The 20600-nt window shown below is 38.7% G+C and overlaps 1 protein-coding gene and 1 pseudogene across 2 annotated transcripts; both read left to right on the top strand.

Moving 5' to 3' along the window:
- The first annotated feature begins 123 nt into the window (after window positions 1-123).
- LOC149195457 (uncharacterized) lies at window positions 124-1303 on the top strand (annotated as a pseudogene). The gene is made up of 2 exons (XR_016254606.1): window positions 124-243; window positions 372-1303. The product of XR_016254606.1 is annotated as an uncharacterized LOC149195457 (transcript).
- LOC149195458 (uncharacterized) lies at window positions 889-19379 on the top strand. The gene is made up of 2 exons (XM_089405303.1): window positions 889-1019; window positions 16704-19379. Exon 2 carries the CDS (start codon window positions 17887-17889, stop codon window positions 18649-18651), a length of 765 nt encoding a protein of 254 aa, XP_089261429.1. The 5' UTR covers window positions 889-1019; window positions 16704-17886; the 3' UTR covers window positions 18652-19379.
- Window positions 19380-20600: the final 1221 nt, after the last annotated feature.

Below are 20600 nucleotides of genomic sequence, written 5' to 3' on the forward strand. Positions count from 1 at the left end.
AATGTACCTTGACGAGAAAGAGAAACTTGATCTTGAAATTATGTCCATTCCTCTTGTGAAGCCAAGCGAGGAATGCGATGTATTTGATGTCGACTTCAGAGTTTCTTTTCAACCACTTAGTAGAAAGTGTGTCAGTTCAGGTAAATAATTTTACTTGTTTTTCCATTACTATTTTGTTAGATGTATTTGATGTCGACTTCAGAGTTTCTTTTCAACCACTTAGTAGAAAGTGTGTCAGTTCAGGTAAATAATTTTACTTGTTTTTCCATTACTATTTTTAACAATGATAAGAAAGGGAAAATAATAATGAATAGATGACAGGTAATTGATTTTCAAATATAATTTTTATTTTGTTCTTTCTTTACGAGTAGGTGAAAAAACTATTGTTTCAAGGAAAATTGCTATGCTGGTATAGCGGGAATGATAAGGAGGTTATCTGTTCCATATGGAATGCAATGGAGCAGTTCAGAGACCGCATTCACATTATTCAGATTGGCCGTACTATTATCTTCACTCAAAAAATTTACAAGGATTATTATTATCCCTTGGAAATTAGAACTGAGATGGAAGGGATTTCTTTGTTAAATTTATCAATGCGTGAAACTCGAAATTTTCAATGCGGCTTCACCATTTGGAAGAAGAAATTAACGGAATGGACGAAGAACTGAAAAGTCTTTTACATTCTGTTCAACCTAAGCCTGAAGACTACAGGTACGGATCCATTGCCTTCATGGACGAGCAGGGCGAAATGGTTGCAGCTTTCAGAGGAGAGATTTTCCGACCAGATAGGAAAGATAGAGCACAACGATGCATAAAGGTAATGATGAAGGATTTAGGAGGAGGAACAGCAATACGTGATCAGGACCCAGGGGGGTCTCTGACAGCCTTTAAAGATCACGCAAACAACATCCGCTGCAGCAGTTGAGCAAGAAAATATGGATGTCTATTTCGATAGCTTGACACGATACATATCTGAGCTTTGGGGAGTGGAACTTTATCAGCTTTTCAAATTCAACAAGGTAGATTGGTTTTTATTTGGTATCCCTCAGATTTCTGAATCATATTATCTTCATTTCTTATTTCCTAATAGGAGGGTAAAAAGTGGTCCCAGCCAAAGGTCAGTTGGCCCACTTCCAGAAGCTTCCCTAGGCTAAAGAATTTCCTGTCAGAGGGAGCTGTGGACGATTGGGTTGTCCGTATTAAACCTCTCAATTGATTAATTTTTTGTCCTAACATGAAATATATTGCTGGATCATGTCCAACTAATATGTCAAATATTTAATATAAATTCATCTATTATGGTTTTCAGAAAGATGTCATTTCTGGTCATCCTGAAGAAAAAGATAAGCGGACGATCGTAATTCACAGTTTTCCAAAGGGCATAAAATAGGCAAACTGGGCTTTTGCAGGTCTTCTTGCGGTGGCGGATGTTCTGGACAGATTTCAAACTGTTTCTGCCAACCGAATTTGAGTGCCTGTTTGTTTTAGACAAGATGTTCATATTGGCCAAATATACTCGGCAGTTAAATCAAAAGCCTGGGTTGTGGAGAAAGATGAAGTGTGTAGCAACAGCAATTATAGTTGCATCCTCCATAAGTGCTGTACTCAAATTGACCAATCCAAATTTCCACTTTAATGTTAACAATAGTGGTGGTTAGAAACAAATTATATTTTTCAGAAAAATAAAAACGCTGCTTCTATTATAAAATAAAAACAGTACATATACCTGGTTGATAGCTTCATCCATCCAGTCAAACCATGTGCTGGATAAGAAAGTTCCAGAATAATATCAATAAATAAACCAGACTATCACAGGCAGGCCTTGGAGAGGCTATCAGCCTTTGTCTTACCTTCCCTGTATATATGCGTGATGGTGTATGTGAAAAGCAATCTTAGGATGTGCTTGATGTTCATGAGCCACCGCAGGAAAAGCGGGGCAAAAATCAATATTCCCAGATACCGTTTATCAATCAATAGCTTTGAGTCACCGTAGATATTATTCAGAGAGTTAATGTGTTTTTGTGTAGCTAACGAGAGCAACCCCATAAAACCATAGACTTTTTTGCGTTTAGAAATAAATTATATGCCATGGGTGGTGTGCCAAATGATTCCCTTGAAATAGAAGGTTGTGAGTTATGACTACGTGTGGAAGCGGGCCTTCTATACATACAATCAAATAAATTTTTAGCACAAAGGAGCCCCGGTTCGTTGATTTGTGTTGAAGGTAGGGCCCGGTGTAAATAAATTTCGAAAACTCTGATGTAGCGGCCGTCTACAAGGACAGGCTGGAGCAAGCTGAATCGCAATTAATGAAAAACTGCGACCGAAGGTAAAGAAATTATTTTAATGTTCAATGTTCACGATGCTAAACATAGTTTACTGTTTCCTCCGATATTTCTCTTAACCTTTTCCACAGCCCTTAAAAATATATTTAAGAAAAAAATGCAATTAGTTTTAATGTCAACCGTGTCTTGTATTTTTTTCCTTTACAAAATATTTTTAGTATATTTTCTCTTGTTCCATACTGGGCTTCTTGTGTTTTCTGAACGCGTTACTGTCTTCTAGTTAATACATGGGCAGGTCCAGAATTATTTTTTCTGGACATTACTATTTTATAATGTCACTTTATTTTAAAACTGTTATTATTTTTTATTAATTTAATTATCGCACCTTAGTCTCTGTCTTCATTTAGAAATAGCATAACACTAATTATATTATTTTATACTCTAAAAATATACTCTAAAACATCGTTCTTGATTTAAAATAGTTACAAATTAACATAGATTTTAAGCTAATTCTCAGATTCTTGCTAGATTGAGCTATTATTATATTTTATATTTTTATGTTTTATTTGTTTATTTAATTTAATTTTTTTAATTTTAATTTGTTTTTTTGTTTATTATTATTATTATCTTTTAAACTTTTAAACTTGGGAATCTCAAACCCTATCCTTATTCCAATTTCCAAATTTGCACTTATTGGGTCTTTCCTTAGTCCAATTTCCAATTTCCGTAGTTGATGGGTTACGGGACCACAATGATGTGGACGGGCCACGATAACGTGGAGAGTCCAATAGCAAGAATTTTATTTATTACATTATTTTATTTTTTGATAACATAATCCTCGGTTCGTGATGGCAATTTTATTTATTACATTATTACACCGGAGGTGTTCCCTATATGGAATTCGCTGGGCGAGAGTGTTCCCTATATGGAATTAGTTGGGCAAACACTGTTCAACGAGCCAACCCATGCACTCCATTTTCGTCCTTCTGTCCACTTAAAATATGACATGTGTAAAGAGATTGGGTTGAGCGGAAGTCACTTGGCATACTCGCTTAAGACATGGGAATGTTCATGCCGAGAGTTGACCTTGAGACCAGCTGAGTTTTGCGAATACTTGCTGACGGGACGGGAAATGCTCATGTCAAAAGTTGACCTCGGGACCAGCTGAGTTTTGCACTTGCGTTTGCATTTTGGGCATACTTGTTGATGGCGTGGGAAATGTTCATGACGAGAGTTGATCTCAAGACCATTTGAATTTCGTTGAATTCGAAAATGTTCACGCTGATATTTGACCCCAACCCCGAGAAGCTGAGTTCTGCAGAATCCATAATACTTAACTTTTGAAGTTTTGTGACAACCTCCAAATTCTTGATGTTCTTTAGCTTCACACATTTTTCTGCACACATCTCTTCCAAAGATACCAATGTATGTTTCCATACTTGGAAGCTATTCTAATGTAGAGCACCCAACCATTAACACTTAGCTTCTGAAGCTTTCTAGTAGGTTCAAACCCCTTGATGCTCTTAAGCTTCACACATATGCTTACCTGCCTGCAACTCTTCCAAAGGTATCAATGTTTCAATACTCTGCAGCTCTTGCAACTCTTCCAAAGGTATCAATGTTTCGATACTCTGTAGCTCTTCTAACTCAGAGCATTCATTAATAGAGAGCATCCCTTCATTAATAGATGGCTTTCGAAGCTTTGCCGCAAGCTCCAACCCCCTCACCCATTGTGCCAATCCTGGTATGTTTTTCACCTTCAAACATCTCATTGTCTCACTGTCTACAACTCTTGCAAAGATTTGAGTGTCTCAATGTCTCAATAGTAGGTTGTGTCTCAGTGTCTCAAATTCCATTTGCACATAGGTTGCTTCAGTTGAGTTACAGATGGCCATTGCATCAAATCATCAATGACATGCTATGTCCAACGACAAAGACAACAAGAGAATGAAGACGCTGCAACATATCTAACCACATGCCAAATGGCCATGCATATGTGTCTTCAACAATGTCATTCAGACAGAGATACCAAGATCTGTCCAAGTGTCTTATTCCCCCACTTCAACCTATTCATGTTGTCGACTTCCCAACTTCCAAACTAATCTTTCACACTTCTCTAAAGGTGTTAAAGAATATGCTAGCTCTCTTATGGTTAAAATCACGCTCCAAGTTGTAAAGTGTAGAAGCTAATTGCTTTTAATTTCAAAATTATGCAGAGGCTCCTGTATTTTAACATAATTGTCCAAAGTTTTAATAAATATACCATTTGGACGACATCTGTTGTCAAGGCTTGAAAATGACTATAAGAAATATGTTATGAATTTTCAAAGCTCGACAATAATGATTCTTCCTTAACTGATTGCATACTTTTACTCACGTTTTATTTTGCATGGCCCTTGGCCAATGAAAACAAAGAAAAGATTTAAAGTGCAAGTGAAGTGTGAAATAGGTGTCCAAGAGCGGGGTTAGTCTCCGGTTTTAAACCAAAAAATCAAATTTCGCTTACTCTATATTAACTTGAACTGTGATGCAATCCACATCACAAAGATAGAGAATTCATTTGACTAGGACACATTCATCATTACACACACACACATATATATATGGAGCAAGAAATTCTTGTAATTAGTAACTACAAGAATCTATAAGTCCTGTAAAGGGGATCAAATGGTTGGGTACTTTTTAAAAGGGAAAATTGAAGACGACCATTGAAATGTGATCAACGTGTGGAGGGCCAAGGGTTTCATAATATATTGTGAAGTGTTGATTTGATGAAAGAGTGGCATTTAAGTTTATGTTTTGTTGAATAGTCAAAATGTAGATAAGAATTGTTAGCACTCCAGGAAGCTCTTCTAGGTTGTAGTTCGGAGATGCCTGGTAACATATAAATCTTCAATATTGTTCTTGGAACTATTGGAATGGATGATGGTTTGGATCAAGTCAGATGACTGTTTCAACTCTGTTTTCACTCAAGACATGCATGAACACCCTTAGCTTTACAAGGCTTTAGACCACTAATGCCCAATAGTTTATAGATTCAATGGATAGATGGAGAATATTGACTGTACTAGCAGATGCATACATAAACACATATGAATGGATATAGAAAGTAAATGAAACTTGCAAATCTAATTTATCAGCACAGAGATAAGATGACAGTTATCTGGCATTAGACACAGAAGAAAACATGAATAACCTATTCAAGTGCAAGCTTAGAACAAAGGAAAAAATGGGAATTGAACATGTAACAACAAAAGAAGCTTATATTGCTAAAATGAAGATGAAATGCTGAGAGGAGCAGAGTCTCCACAGTCTCCAATAGTTGAACCCCTAATACCTCTTAACTTTAAGCCATTTATAGGGCTTTTGCGATGCCCTCGGGCTCTCTGAGGCTTGAGGTGTCTTAATCTATCACCTCTGTTTTTTTAACCACTTGATGCCATAACTCGACATACATGAGCTCAGAGGTCTCTTTTTCTAACAACATAGTAACCAATTTCTGGCAAATTCGTTTCGCTATCAGGTGGCTCACTCGTGCTAGCGATGCTCCATGATCACTTTTGTTGGTCCAGCTGTATCGTGTTGTGGCTTTTCCCCTTCCAGCCATATATCTCCCGGATGAGTGCATCTAGCCTTTGTAATCCCTGAAACGGCCGCTTTCTGTTTTACACAGAGAAATGTGTTCAAACTGTGAAAATCCGCCGCAAACATTGTTCATCCGGACTTCAAAAGCCCTTAAATCTGGTCTATTCTTCTATGGGGTCCATCCTCAATCGCTGTCGCAAGTCGCTTCGGCCTTGTTCCAAGGCTTCCCTTTGTATTTTGAAAATACGTTTCAAACATTGAAAATAATGTAAAAATTGGCTCCCTCTGGACTTCAAATATTATATATTTCCCTTCACGAACCCTTTTGGGTCTGAGTCTTATCGCATCGGCACTGTTTCTTTGTATTTCGTTAAATAATGAAATATGTGAAATTACATTAAAAAACGCCTTTCGTCGGATCTCAAAATCTATGCAATAATGTTTATATAGTCATCGGGTCCGGCTAATCGCATAGCATACATGTATGGGTATAGGCCCCGCTCCATAATGTTTCTCCGATTGCGATATCGCGATGCCATTAGTTGCAATCGCATATCGCGATAGCCTCGGGCCGTTGTAAGCGCTCTGTTGTGGTTTCCGATTGCGATTTGCCGATCAGATCTGGACCGTTGATCGGCCAAATCTAATGGTTGTTGTGCATTCATTGCTCAAGCCTCTGCTGCTCTGTTTTTCATTGCTTTCTAGTGTTTTTCGCCTCCCGATAGTGTTTTTCCGCTTGTTTGAAGGTTCCCCTTATGCGATGGTTTTGATCTTCTGAATGATTTTAAGAAGATTTCGAAGACTTAGAGAGTGTTTTGGATCTGTTTGGATCAGCACCTCAGGGCTAACACCTTATGTCCAAAGTGGAGCAAGAGGAGGCGTGGCCGTCGGAGCTAAAACATGGGACACTTTTGCTAAAAATAGCAGCACTGCGTCGCAGGGGCTAACACTGGCTCCTTCTGGGGATGAAAGCCTCCCTGTGAGGTTTCAAGAACTGTAGACCACTGCCTTTCCAGTAACAACCAAAACAAACTTATCTCCTAGTGTTCCATTGGGCATGGAGTTTATTTGCATAAAAACAAAAACTGAAAAACCTATTACAATATTAAGGCCTTAAAGCCTCTTATGAAGTAAAATTTTAAAAACTGCCCATTCACTGGGCCATCAAAAACACCTCCCCCCTCCAAATTGTGCAGAATGAAAGTATTGTTCATCTGAACTTGAGCAATGACAAATGGTCCTGTCCATAAGGCATCAAATTTACCATGGTTGCTGTTCTTTTCCTGATCTTCTGGATGTACAACAATCTGATTGTAACCTGAAAATCCATCTAAGAAAGACATGACTCTAGCCCCTGAAACTTTTTGCAGCAAGTGTCCCATCTTAGGCAGGGGGTAGTTGTCTTTTTTAGAGCATTTGTTCAGATCCCTGAAGTCAACACAAAGCCTGATTTCTCCATTCTTCTTTCTTACTACCACAATGTTAGCTATCCACTTTGAATACCTTAGGGGAACTATGATCTTGACATCCAACAACTTCTTGCTTTCCTTTTCAACCAAAGGCAATAAGAGAGGGTTGATAGGTCTTAATTTCTGCTTAAAAGGGATGGTGTTATTCTCTAGCGGAATCTTATGTTGAATGATGTTGGTGTCATGGGTCTTAAGATCATTGTATTCCCAAGCAAAAATATCAGTAAATTGTTTTATCAGGGTGCAATACTCGAAACTTTGGGCAGAATATAAGTGAGTGGACAGATTTATGTACTTTGGATGCGCTGGACTCCCTACATTATGTCTATGAATAGCAGACTCATTTTCTTTTTTGGCAGGCTTATAAGGTATATCATTATGATCAAACAACTTTTCTAGGGGCACCAATCCTTTGGGTATATAGTTACTAGGCAGCTGGACAATGCTTTCCCGGCCAATCTCGTCCTTTAGCTTGGATTGGTTGCATTCTTCATTGGTTTCATTTTCTTGGTCAATGTGCATTTCAGAAAATTCATCAATGACTTGTAAAAACTTATTAATTTCATCATCATCTTCAAAAACTTTTCAGTATTTGACATTGTCAAGTAGAGATGGTCTATATTTCACCTGAACTTCATAAGTCAATTTAGGAGGCAAAGGAGGAATAAACGTGCTAGCAGACACAGCAAGGGAATCAACAAGCTGGTTCTTCATTCTAGGGATGTAAGAAATGTTGAAACTATTAAAAGAATCCTTGAGCTTCCATACCTCATCTCTGTATGCTTTTAGCCTTGGATGCTTTGCTTGGAAAGTTTTGTTGACCTGTTGAATAATAAGGTTTGCATCTCCAAACACCTTCAGACCTTTGATGCCCATTTATTTAGCAATGTTTAAGCCCAATATCGAGGCTTTGTACTCTGCTATGTTATTTGTGACTTGAAAAGTTAATTTGAAATATAAATGAATGCATTCCTGTGTGGAGGACACAAGGACTACACTTGCCCCTGCAACTTCCTTAGAGCAAGCTCCATCAAAGAACATGTCCCAAATTTGTGGGCCTTCTTCATTTGTGATTTGGCAAACCGGTTTCCTAAGCTACATGGAGGCCAACTGGGATTCTTCAATCTGAAGAATACAGGCTCCAAAATCAGTGTCGGCAGCATAGATGGGATGATTAGTGGGATTCTTTTTATCACTGATGATATAAGCCAACTGAGCTTCTCTGTATAATCTCCTACTTTCACCTCCAAAAACAGGGACAGTAGCATAGGATAAATCATTTTGCAATGTTCCACCTAATCTCTTGATCCAGCCTTTGGAAAGCAACATGCCAAACTTGGGGGGTACATATGCTACCACAATATCTATCATCATGCTCTTCATAGGCAACTGAGACAAGGTGATGGCTAGGTCTTTGATTAATCCCAAACATTTCACTTTTCTGAAGTCAAACAAAAACAGGTCATGATAAGGCTTGGTAATGTCAAGACCCAACTCATCCATGAAAGCCTTGGGCATTAGATTATGGCTGGCTCTTGTGTCCAGAAGGCAGTTGTGAAGGATTTCGTCATGAATAGTCAAAGAGACATAGAATGATGGGGAGCTGTCATCACAATTTTCAATCATTGGGTTGAGAACAACAATTGGTTTGTCGTCTTGCAGATTTACATAGTCAGTGGAGGCCTGGATGGCTTTAGGCTCAAGGGCCTCGATGATAGATCTCTTGAAGGACCCATTTTTCACTAGTTCAGTCAGAGGTATAGGTATGCTTAGCTTCTGAATTTCTGATTTAAAACTGAAAGGAGAAGGAGACCTGTCAAGGCCTCTTACCTCGTGAGCTGGAGCTTTAAGGATGATGGGATCAACTGCCGGTCGTTTCTGCTTTTTAGCTTGCTGTACTACAGGGACAACAACTCTTTGAACAGGAGTTTCCTTGGCATTATTCATCTTCGACCTCAGATCATATATGTGCCGATCTTCAGTTTTCATAACAGCTTCACCATCCCATTCTTGGTTGATCTGGTCATTGAATAATGATTTTTCATAGGTAGCTGAGGTCAAAAAGGAGGCACTGCCTTTGTCTTCCAGACAATGGATCTCATCATTTTCTTCAAACTGCTTTTCTTCCATGACTAGATTCTAGAAAGGGGTCTTCACCCTTTGGTCTTTATTGGCATCTTTGCTTCTTTGCAAAAGCTACAACTACTCATTAGCTCTTCTATATGGATTTGGATTTCTAGGAGCAAAGGTATTAGGAACTCTTCCTTTCCCAGGGTGCTGCGCAACCTTTAATTTGAATATTTCAGAGGCTAATGACTCTATCATCTTGGTCATTTTATCTATTTTGGGATCTGAAGATGATGAAGATTCGCCCCTCTGTCTCCTTCTATCAACATTCCACTTGAGCTTCTTTGCAGCCATGATGTTCGATTCTACTTCCAAGACTGCATCTTGCATATCAGCCAAGGTAGCACATCGTCTCTCCCTCAACAGTAGACAGAAGTCAGAATCAAAGGCACTGGCATAGATGAGTTTAGCAGAGGTGATGGTGGGTTTTACTTCAGCTGGTATCTTGCTGTACATGCGGTTAAACCTCTTATTAAAATCAGACAACTCACCATTTTCCCTCTTTAAGTTCCCAAACTTGGTGTGGTAGTAGAGTAGATCTTTCTTATCCCCCCAATGCTTTAGGAATGCATCATCTAAAGCCTCAATATCTGCTATAGACTTTGGGGTCAGTGCTCTGAACCATTTTCTAGCCTCTCCATCTAGACTTTGGACAAAGACTCTCATCCATACATCATCTTCACTATTGTCCAGGTTATCAGCATAGCTATAGAATGATTCAAGATGTTCCTCAGCTGAAACACCTTCAGTCCTAGTGAACTTAGGCCTATACTTCTGATATTCTCCAGTAGGCATGGCATTCAAAGGAGTGGGCAGTGCTAGAGGTCCATACCTAGCAGCTATGGTTCTTTCCATTTTTGTAGGTGCTTGTGGACCTGCCATGGTTGTGGTGGCTATAAGGGCACTAGAAGTTTGAATGACAGAGGGCAGAGGAGTGACTGATAGGACTAAAGGAGTATGATGGATAGGAGGAGAGGTTTCCTTTGGGCTTACAACAAAAGAAGAGCCTAAAGAATAAGGAGCTTTACGAATCTTTGAGATTTTTTCTTCGCTGCTAGTATTATAAGCTATACTCTCAACATGTATTTGTTCTATTACAGGATTTTCTTGAAGAGATATAAAATATTGTTTAGAACTACCTAAACCTGATGCTCCTTAATGCAATGCCTTTCTTTCTTTGATGATTTTTTCAGGGTCAGATATTGGGTCAGCTTGTGGCTTCTGAGGATTTCTCCGAGTATGCCTCACAAATTGAGCCAGAACTATGAAGTGGAGTCGCCAAGAGGTTCGTCCTCCAGTAGAGTTGCCAGATAGATGATTACAACCAAAAAAGCATCCAGACTTTGTCTATCATCAAAGCTGGATCTGTGTCGTCTCCTAGGGAAGTTGAGCTTCAGTGTCCTCTCCCCGGCAACGGCGCCAATTATGTTAGCACTCCAGGAAGCTCTCCTAGGTTGTAGCTCGGAGATGCCTGGTAACATATAAATCTTCAATATCGTTCTCAGAACTATTGGAATGGATGATGGTTTGGATAAAGTCAGATGACTGTTTGAATTCTGTTTTCACTCAAGACATGCATGAACACCCTCAGCTTTACAAGGCTTTAGACCACTAATGCTCAATAGTTTATAGATTCAATGGATAGATGGAGAATATTGATTGTACCAGCGGATGCATACATAAACACATATGAATGGCTAGCTACAGAAAGTAAATGAAACTTGCAAATCTAATTTATGAACGTAGAGATAAGATGACAATTATCTGGCATCAAGTGCAAGCTTAGAACAGAGGAGAAAATGGGAATTGAACATGTAACAGCAAAAGAAGCTTATATTGCTAGAATGAAGATGAGATGCTGAGAGGAGCAGAGTCTCCACAATGTCCAAAATATGAACCCCTAATACCTCTAACTTTCAGCCATTTATATGCTTTTTACAATGCCCTCATGCTGTCTGAGGCCCGAGGTGTCTTAATCTATCCCCTCTATCTTTTTAACCACTTGATGCCATAACTCGACATACATGAGTTCAGAGGTCTCTTTTTCTAACAACGTAGTAACCAATTTCTGGTAAATTTGCTGCGTTGTCAAGTGGCTCGCTCGTGCCAGCGATGCTCCATGATCGCCTCTGTTGGTTCGGCTGTATCGTGCTGTGGCTTTTCCCCTTCCGGCCATCTGTCTCCCGGATGAGTGCATCTAACCTTTGAAATCCTTGAAACGATCGCTTTCTCTTTTACACAGAGAAACACATTCAAATTGTGAAAATCTGCCGCGAACACTGTTCATCTAGACTTCAAAAGTCCTTAAATATGGTCTATTCTCTTATCGGGTCCGTCCTCAATTGCTATCGCAAGTCGCTTCGGCCTTGTTCCAAGGCTTCCCTTTGTATTTTGGAAATACGTTTAAAACATTGAAAATAACGTGAAAATTGGCTCCCTCCGGACTTCAAATATTATATATTTCCCTTCACGAACCCTTTCGGGTCCGGGTCTTATCGCATCGACGTTGTTTCTTTGTATTTCGTTAAATAACGAAATATGTTTAATTACATTAAAAAATGCCTTTCGACGGATCTCAAAATCTACGCAATAATGTTTATATAGCCATTGGGTCCAGCTAATCGCATCACATACATGTATGGGTATGGGCCCCACTCCATAATGTTTTTCTGATTGTGATATCGCGATGCGATCAGTCGCAATTGCATATCGCGATAGCCCCGGGCCGTTGTAAGCGCTCTATTGTGGTTGCCGATCAGATCTGGGCCGTTGTAAGCGCTCTGTTGTGGTTGCCGATTGTGATTTGCCGATCAGGTCTGGGCTGTTGTAAGCGCTTTGTTGTGGTTGCCAATTGTGATTTGCCGATCAAATTTGGACTGTTGATCGGCCAAATCTGACGGCTATTGTGCATTCATTGCTCAAACCTCTGCTGCTTTGTTTTTCACTGCTTTCTAGTGTTTTTCGCCTCCCAATAGTGTTTTTCCTCCTGTTTGAAGGTTCCCCTTATGCGATGGTTTTGATCTTCTGAATGATTTTAAGAAGATTTCGAAGACTTAGAGAGTGTTTTGGATTTGTTTGGATAAACACCTCAGGGATAACACCTTATGGCCAAAGCGGAGCAAGAGGAGGCGTGGTTGTCGGAGCTAAAACAGGGGACACTTCCGCTAAAAATAGCAGCACTGCACCTCAGAGGCTAACAAGAATTACAATGAACATTTGAATGTTTAATTTCCATTGTTGGATAGATTTGTAATGGGCTAATTGACATCGTATATGGGAGACTCCATTTTTGTTTTGAATGTTTTATGAGTTAACAAATCGTTATCTACGATCTATGTTGAATAGTTTCACAAAAGTTTTTTTCATGTCCATGTAGATTTCCAACTTTGTTGCAGGAACATGAGCAGAGTGCTACTGAATAGTTTTGTAAGCAGTTGGCCCTGGATCTCCCTTTTGACGGACCCGACTCTATAATTTTCTTAAACACATAATAATTTCATTTCCAAAGTATAAAAAAACTGACATTGCCTACCTTACCATTGGTTTGCAAGTTGTTCAGGACTATAACACTAAATTGTTCTGCAAGTTGTTCAAGACTGTAACACTAAATTGTTTTGCAAGTTGTTCAGGAATGTAACTCTAAATTGAAGTAAACATTGAGGTATAGGTACTTAAAAATTCTAAACATTTATATACAGAAACCAAATTCAAATCTTTCAAACTATATACTATCTAATTTCACATTAAGAATATATAATTGTGTTGTAGCGGCTACGACCACCCTCCAAAATTTTGCCTTAGCTTCGTTTTAGATCCTCCCTACCAACCATTCTTAGCAGCATGTCTTGCTGATTGTCAAGCACACAAGCTTTCGCTGAGTTTCAGTGGCTTGCCGACCTATGCATGTCAGCTTGTTTGTCTCCCTCCCGCAGATCGGCATTCCAGACTTAGACTATTTGCTGGTTGAGAGACTCCCTTAGAAAATTACGCAATTCTGGAGGGGAACCAACCTTCCCTCTAGAAATTGCGCAAATGAGCTAGGTAGCCTGTTGGGCTCCAGAATCGCGCAAAACAGTGAGGTAGTCCTCCCATACTTCTCTTAACCTTTTCCACAACCCCTAAAAATATATTTAAGAGAAAAATGCAATTAGTTTTAATGTCAACAATGTATTGTATTTTTTTCCTTTACAAAATATTTTGAGTATATTTTCTCTTGTTCGATATTGGGGTTCTTGTGTTTTCTCAACGCATTACTGTCTTCTAGTTAATACATGGCGCAAGTCCAGAATTAATTTTTTTTGGCAAGAACACTCTGTGTTGTTGAAACATGAGATATACGAGCACATGATCAGAGTTTATGAGTGGAAGCAGTTTAACGAGGGCTAAATTTTAGTAATGGACATAACTATCATATAATGTCACTTTATTTTAAAACTGTTATTATTTTTTATTAATTTAATTATTGCACCTTAGTCTCTGTCTTCATTTAGGAATAGCATGACACTAATTATAATATTTTATACTCTAAAAATGATACTCTAAAACATAATTTGTTTAAAACATATTTTCATATGGTTCTTGATTTAAAATAGTTAAAAATTAACATAGATTTTAAGAAACATATTTTCATATGGTTCTTGATTTAAAATAGTTAAAAATTAACATAGATTTTAAGCTAATTCTCAAATTCTTGCTAGATTAAGCTATTATTATATTATTATATTTTTATGTTTTACTTGTTTATTTAATTTTATTCTTTTAATTTGTTTTTTTATTATTATTATCTTTTAAACTTTTAAACTTGGGAACCTCAAGCCCTATCCTTATTCCAATTTCCAAATTTGCACTTATTGGGCTTTTCCTTAGTCCAATTTCCAATTTCCATAGTTGATGGGGTTACTGGACCACAATGATGTGACGGGCCACGATAACATGGAGAGTCCAACGAGAATTTTATTTATTACATTATTTTATTTTTTGATAACATCATCCTCGGTTTGTGATGGTAATTTTATTTATTACATTATTACACCGAAGGTGTTCCCTATATGGAATTCGCTGGGCGAGAGTGTTCCCTATATGGAATTAGTTGGGCAAACACTGTTCAGCCAATCCATGCACTCCATTTTCGTCCTTCTGTCCACTTAAAATATGACACGTGTAAAGAGATCGAGTTGAGCGGAAGTCACTTGGCATACTCGCTGAAGACATGAACAATGTAAACTTTGAAACGGGAACTATAAACTCAAAACGGGAACTCTGGCAAAAAAATGCCAAAAAAAACATCAAAAACAGTGCTAAAAACGAGAAGTGTGTATACTGGAACGATGGTTTTTTTTAGGGACAATTTTGAACATGTTTTAAAAATGGCAGTGAAAACAAAATTTTCGTGCAAAATATAGCTTGAAAACGAAAATTGATTATACTGGAACGATGATTTTTTTTTTTGAGGGTCAATCTTCAAAATTTTAAAAAAAGTGTTAGTAAAATGATCTAACAACATAAAAGTGACTCATAACTTCTCATTTAACACCATATGGAAATCAAAAATTTTATTTCAAGAGACGATGCATACATCAGTTAGATAAACTATCTTAAACAATTATTCAAAATCACATGGGGCGAGGGGGTTAAGTGGGTGGGGGCAAGCGGGTATGGTGGGGGGCGGGGGGTGGTTTTGGGAAGGGGGTTAACGGGGGGTGGGGGGTATGGGTGGCCGGTTAAGGGGGTAGGCCGGGGGTGGGAGGGGTAGGGTTAAGGGGTTTGGGAGGGGGTTAAGGGGGTGAGGCTAGGGTAGGGTTAAGGGGGGACCATCGGGGGTACAGATAGGTAGATTTAGTGGGGGGCGCCCAGGGGGGGAGTAGGGTGAGGGTGAGGGTAGGGTCCCAGGGGTAGAGGGGGAGGGCCGAGGGGATGGGGGGGTTATGGAGGTGGGTTGGGGGGTTATGGAGGGGGGATGGTGGGTGAGGGGTAAGGGTGAGGTGGAGGGAGTAGGGTTGAGGGTGTTAAGGGAGGTAGAGGTAGGGTGGATAGGGTGAGTTAAGGGTTCGGGGGCGGTCGGCTAGAGGGAGTGGGGGGCATGATGGGGTGGATGAAGGGGAACGAGGGGGCACGGGTAGAGGGGTGAGGTGAGGGGGAGAGATGAGGAGTTAGAAGGAGCTAGAGTGAGGGGGGAACGAGGGGTGAGGGGGATGAGGGCGAGGGTGGGCGACCCAAGTAGAGGGGTGAGGTGAGGGGGAGGGGTGAGGGGTAGAAGGAGGTAGAGTGAGGGGGGAATGAGGGGTGAGAGGGGAGTGCTAGGTAGAGGGGGGAGAAGGGGAGTGAGGGGAGAGATGAAAGGTGAGGCGGGGATGGGTAGGTAGAGTGAGGTGAGGTGGGGGTGAGAGGGGCAGGGGGGAACGAGGGGTGAAAGGGAAGGTTGGGAAGGAGGAGGTGGTGAGGGGTGAGGGTGTTCGGGTAGAGTGAGGGGGAACAAGGGGAGTGAGGGGGATGAAGGGTGAGAGGGGTCCGGGTAGAGCGAGGGGGATGAGGGGTGAGGTGGGGTAGAGTGAGGGGGAACAAGGGGTAGGGGTGGTCGTAGGTAGTGGGGGGGGGATGAGGGGTGAGGTGAGAGGAAGGGAGGAGGGGTGGATGAGGGGTGAGTTCGGGGGGAGTGAGATGGGTGGGGGGTTAAGGGGTAGAGGGAAGGAGGAGTAAACGTGGGCTGGGGTAGCCATTCGATTGCGGGGAGGGTGGTTCAGTTGGGGGCGAGGCGGAATAGGTGGAAGGTGGGTAAGGGTGGGCTAGGCTGGCGGACGTTGGGGGGAAAGGGGTAGGCTGTTGGGGGTTGGGGAGAGCGGAAAGGGGGTGGAGTGGCATTGGGGTTGTGGGCTGGTAGTGGGGCTAGGGGGTGGAGGGGAAGTGGTTGGGGGTGGGGTGGTGTGGCGTGGGGGTAGGGGGGAGGTGTGGAAGGGGGGTAAGGGTGCGGTTGGATGGCCGTCCAATTGCGGTGTGGGGTGGCGTGGGTCGGTTGAGGGGGAAGAAGGGTAGGGTGCGTGTAGAGTAAGTGGTGGGGAAATCACCCGCCACTCCGTGGATGGACAGGGTGGTGTCAGTGGGCTTCTGCCATTTCTTAGTGTTAATATTTTTTTAATTTCAATTATTTGATTATACAAATTAAAAATTTAAGATATATTTTTGTTGTGGATTTAAGTTAATATGTTTTCGTTGTTTACTAATTTGTGTTTCTATTTTTCAGGAAAATGGCATCAAAGAAGATTTTTGTGAATATGTCTAGACCAAAGACACTTAAAGGTGCATCTTTAAAAAACATTGGTGAACGAACTCCACCTGAGCTCATGGCTACAAATCTTTCAAGTGCCTCAAATGATAAGAAGATGATTTCATACTGGAAGAATTCAAAAGAGGTGAAATTCCCATCAAGAATATGGTATGTGAAAGAAAAAGAAAGTCAAAGTGTGAACATATATCTATATATTGATATACCGAATGAAAATGGAATTTTTGAGCTGATGGGAAGAGTCATAGATATGTGTTCGGTACCAGACACTGAAGTTGTTTGCATACTTACAAAAGCTCTCAAGTCACATGAAAGGATTAAATATCAACTAACATATTCATTGTATGACACGAGAGATGTATCTACAAAGTTGTGTAAACAAATTGTAAATAAGATGAAACAAAACATCGTAAGTATGTCATTTATATTAGTATTTTGTTTTCTTGAAAGTGTTTCGCTATATTTTTTTAATTTTGTTTTTATTGACATATGATATTTTATTTGACAGAATTTTGTTGAAAGTTTTTCAATTAGGTTGGGAGGCATTCATTTCATAGAGCATGATATCATGAAAGTTATCAGCAGTTTTTACTCAGTGTCAGAAAAAGATATGGAAAACAAGCAAAATGTAGTAATTGATGATGCTACAAAACTACATCCAAAGGATCAGAAAAAAAGCCTCTAGTGGACAAATCTAGCAAGGGTAAACAAGTTACTTTTGATGGCAATGAAGTTGAAACTGACAGTGAAGCATATGTTGTTGTTACTGAAGATGACATTGGAACTGAGAAAGCCGTAAAAGACCAAAAGTAACAACGCCAAAAAATAAATCTGTTGACAATGTTATGATGAAGAAAAGTAAAGTTGAAGATTTTGAAGTAGTCATTACCAGTAGTCAAGAACAGGCTAGTGAAACTTCAAAAGAAAGCAGAGAAATCATTACACCAGGAGCTGATTTAGAGGATGGCATTATCAAAACAAAACAAAATGTCATTCGACAGAATTTGACAAAGAAAAACTTAATTGATGGTGGTCGTACATTTCAGCTTAATGTCAGAAAACCTATAAGGCAAGTGAAGGACAATGTCAATATCAAGTCAGAAAGCCACACCATCTGCATGTTCACAACTTGAAGACATTGATGAGGTATAATCCATATGCTCATGTGGTTAATTATGTGCTTCTGGTTGATCCAGTTCAAGTTCCCAACAAAGAAGCATTTGATAAGTCAAAATGTTTTGAATACAATTATTATGTGCTTGGGGGGAACCATTCTGTAGAAGCTCAAAGACAATTGATGGAGGAATATCCCAATAACCCATGTTTTGAAACAATGAAATGTATCATTTACGCTGGTTTATCGGATATAGAAGCAAATTTAGTGGCATGGGATCATAATTTAGATAATGAATATAGGATGTCTATGACTTTCATCCAAAGGGTTAGATTTATTCATAGTGAATTTCAAGAAAAATGTGGTGGGGATAGGATAAATGTTACTGCAGATTTCCGAAGGGAATGTTGTATGGAAATAGGCTATCAAATTGAAGAGAAACCCAATTCAAAAGGTGGAAAACGCAACCTTACTAGTGACATATTCAGAGGTGTTGATAACATTTTCCAATTGGCATTTAGAACTGGAGATGTTTGGAACTTGATTGATGATATTTTTAGCATGTGGGAAAACATTGGCATTAAAAACCAGAAGGTTAAAAAGTCTAAGCCATTGATATGTGGAGGCAGTAAATTAGGTCCTGACTTGAAGCAGCTTCCAGAAGATATGACTATCACACCTTGGAGAGCAATGCAAGGAGTGAAAGATGAAAAAATTGTCAAAACAATATTATCTCGTGTGAAGTCAGGGGAATTATCATTGGAGGAAATGTCCGAGGAATTTCAAAAGTAAGTTTGTTGAATTATTTTTATTTATTTCTAGATTATAATTTTCTTTTAAATAAAACATGTTGTTCTTAGTAGTATTTGTTATACATATCATTATATTGACTTTTTGTTACTTTATCTATGTAGTCACAAAGTTTACATGAAAATTCAAGAACAAATGGTTAGATTGTTGAATGAAGATAGTTGGGATGATGTTGTACGCAACTATCCAGATTCAAGTTCTACATCAATATTAAAAGCTTTTTATCTTGCATTTAAAAAGGTATCTTGATTTACACATTCGTTTTTATTCATCTGTGTACTATTTTTAATTTATAACTTACACATATATTTGTTTATTTTATAAAAGATGAAGAAGGATGATAATGGAGCGCCAATTAGCTTCAGAACCTTTATTGAAAAAATAAAAGACCGAAAGACTGAGGAAGCAACATGTTAAGAATGTTGAACTTGATCCAACTCTTACTCATTTCATTTGGAATGGGCTAGACACTGTTCAATATCAAGTAATACAAGGCGACTGTGAAGACATTGCTAAACTCATACCTAAAAGGGAGTATGCCCTAGTTATTGCAGATATTCCCCATGGTTTCAATGTTTCAAATATTGACTATGATAGTGACCCTTATACTTATCAAGCTTTTAGTAAATTGGTTGCAGGATTTGTAGAAGTCACGTCATCACCATTATGGAGATTTGTGACATTTCATTCAGACACACAATTGGCAATGATATTGTCAAGCTTCAAAGGGAAAACAAATTCAAGGATGCAGCTTACATGGTAAGACGTTTAAAATGTATATGTGATTAATGTTGAAAAATTCATTTATGTACAAGTTGATTGAACTTTTACTATTTCATGTTATAGACAAAAGGCAAATCTTCTTAATCGTGATAATCAAGTATTTATAAATGATTGTGAGTTCATTCATATTGATAGTTGGGCAAAAGATGATAGCTGTATGTCTATGATTTTTAATCGGGTGGACGGAAAGAGTCATAGCCAAATACCGAGTTATGATGTTGTTGTGAGAAAACTAACATATGAAGACAAAGAAGCAAAAAGAGAGATAGTTAACATTTATCAAAAACCACAATTATTGATTAACTATCTTATAGACATATGTTCAAATGAAGGAGATTGGGTTCTGGATTTATTTTCTGGCTCAGGTAAGTTTTATTATATAGAATTGAATTTCAATATGTAATTTTTTTAATTAATATGTCATTGTACTAATTTACTTCATTATTTCTTTTGTGCTAGATAACTAGGTACAACACTAGCATACTGCCTTCAAAAAGGAAGAAATTGCATTGCAATTGAAAAAGATCCATTACAATGCAATTTCATTCAGCAAAGAATTAATGCTCTTCAATTTCTTCCAGATGCAATGCAAGAAATTGGGTTGAAGAAAGGGGACTTTAATGAATCACGTGTCGCAAAAAAGGCAAAGGAACCTCAACCACCATTACATGGGATGTTTGGAAAGACATACATTGGGAGATTGGCAGACATGAAAGATCCATTAGAAGACGAAAATGAACAAAAGGAAGCAGAGAATATTGAGGAAGAAAACAATGATGAAACTCTAGAGGACGAAGAGTTTGGATTACGTGACATTGTTGATTAAATTTAAGTTATGCTTGGAAATCAAGCTCATTTTTTGTAACTATTAAGTAGTTATACTTGCAATGTTTTGACTTTGACATTTTATGAGAAGAATATACACTCAATTAAGGTTGTTATGCATTGAATATTTGCAATATGTGATTTTCGCATTAATTTTAAGTTAACCATTATTTAAAAAAAAATGATTATTATTATTTTTTTGATATGAAATTCATAAAAAAATATTATTTAACTATTTTTAGTTAAAATTTTCGTATAAAAATTGTGATTTTCGCATGTCAATTGTAGCAAAAAATTATCAAACGTGTAGTTTTTTAATTATA

Source organism: Pinus tabuliformis, chromosome 2_2 (genome assembly GCF_031772625.1).
Source record: "Pinus tabuliformis cultivar Carrire ecotype Pingquan chromosome 2_2, CPIR1, whole genome shotgun sequence".
Lineage (NCBI taxonomy): Eukaryota > Viridiplantae > Streptophyta > Pinopsida > Pinales > Pinaceae > Pinus > Pinus tabuliformis.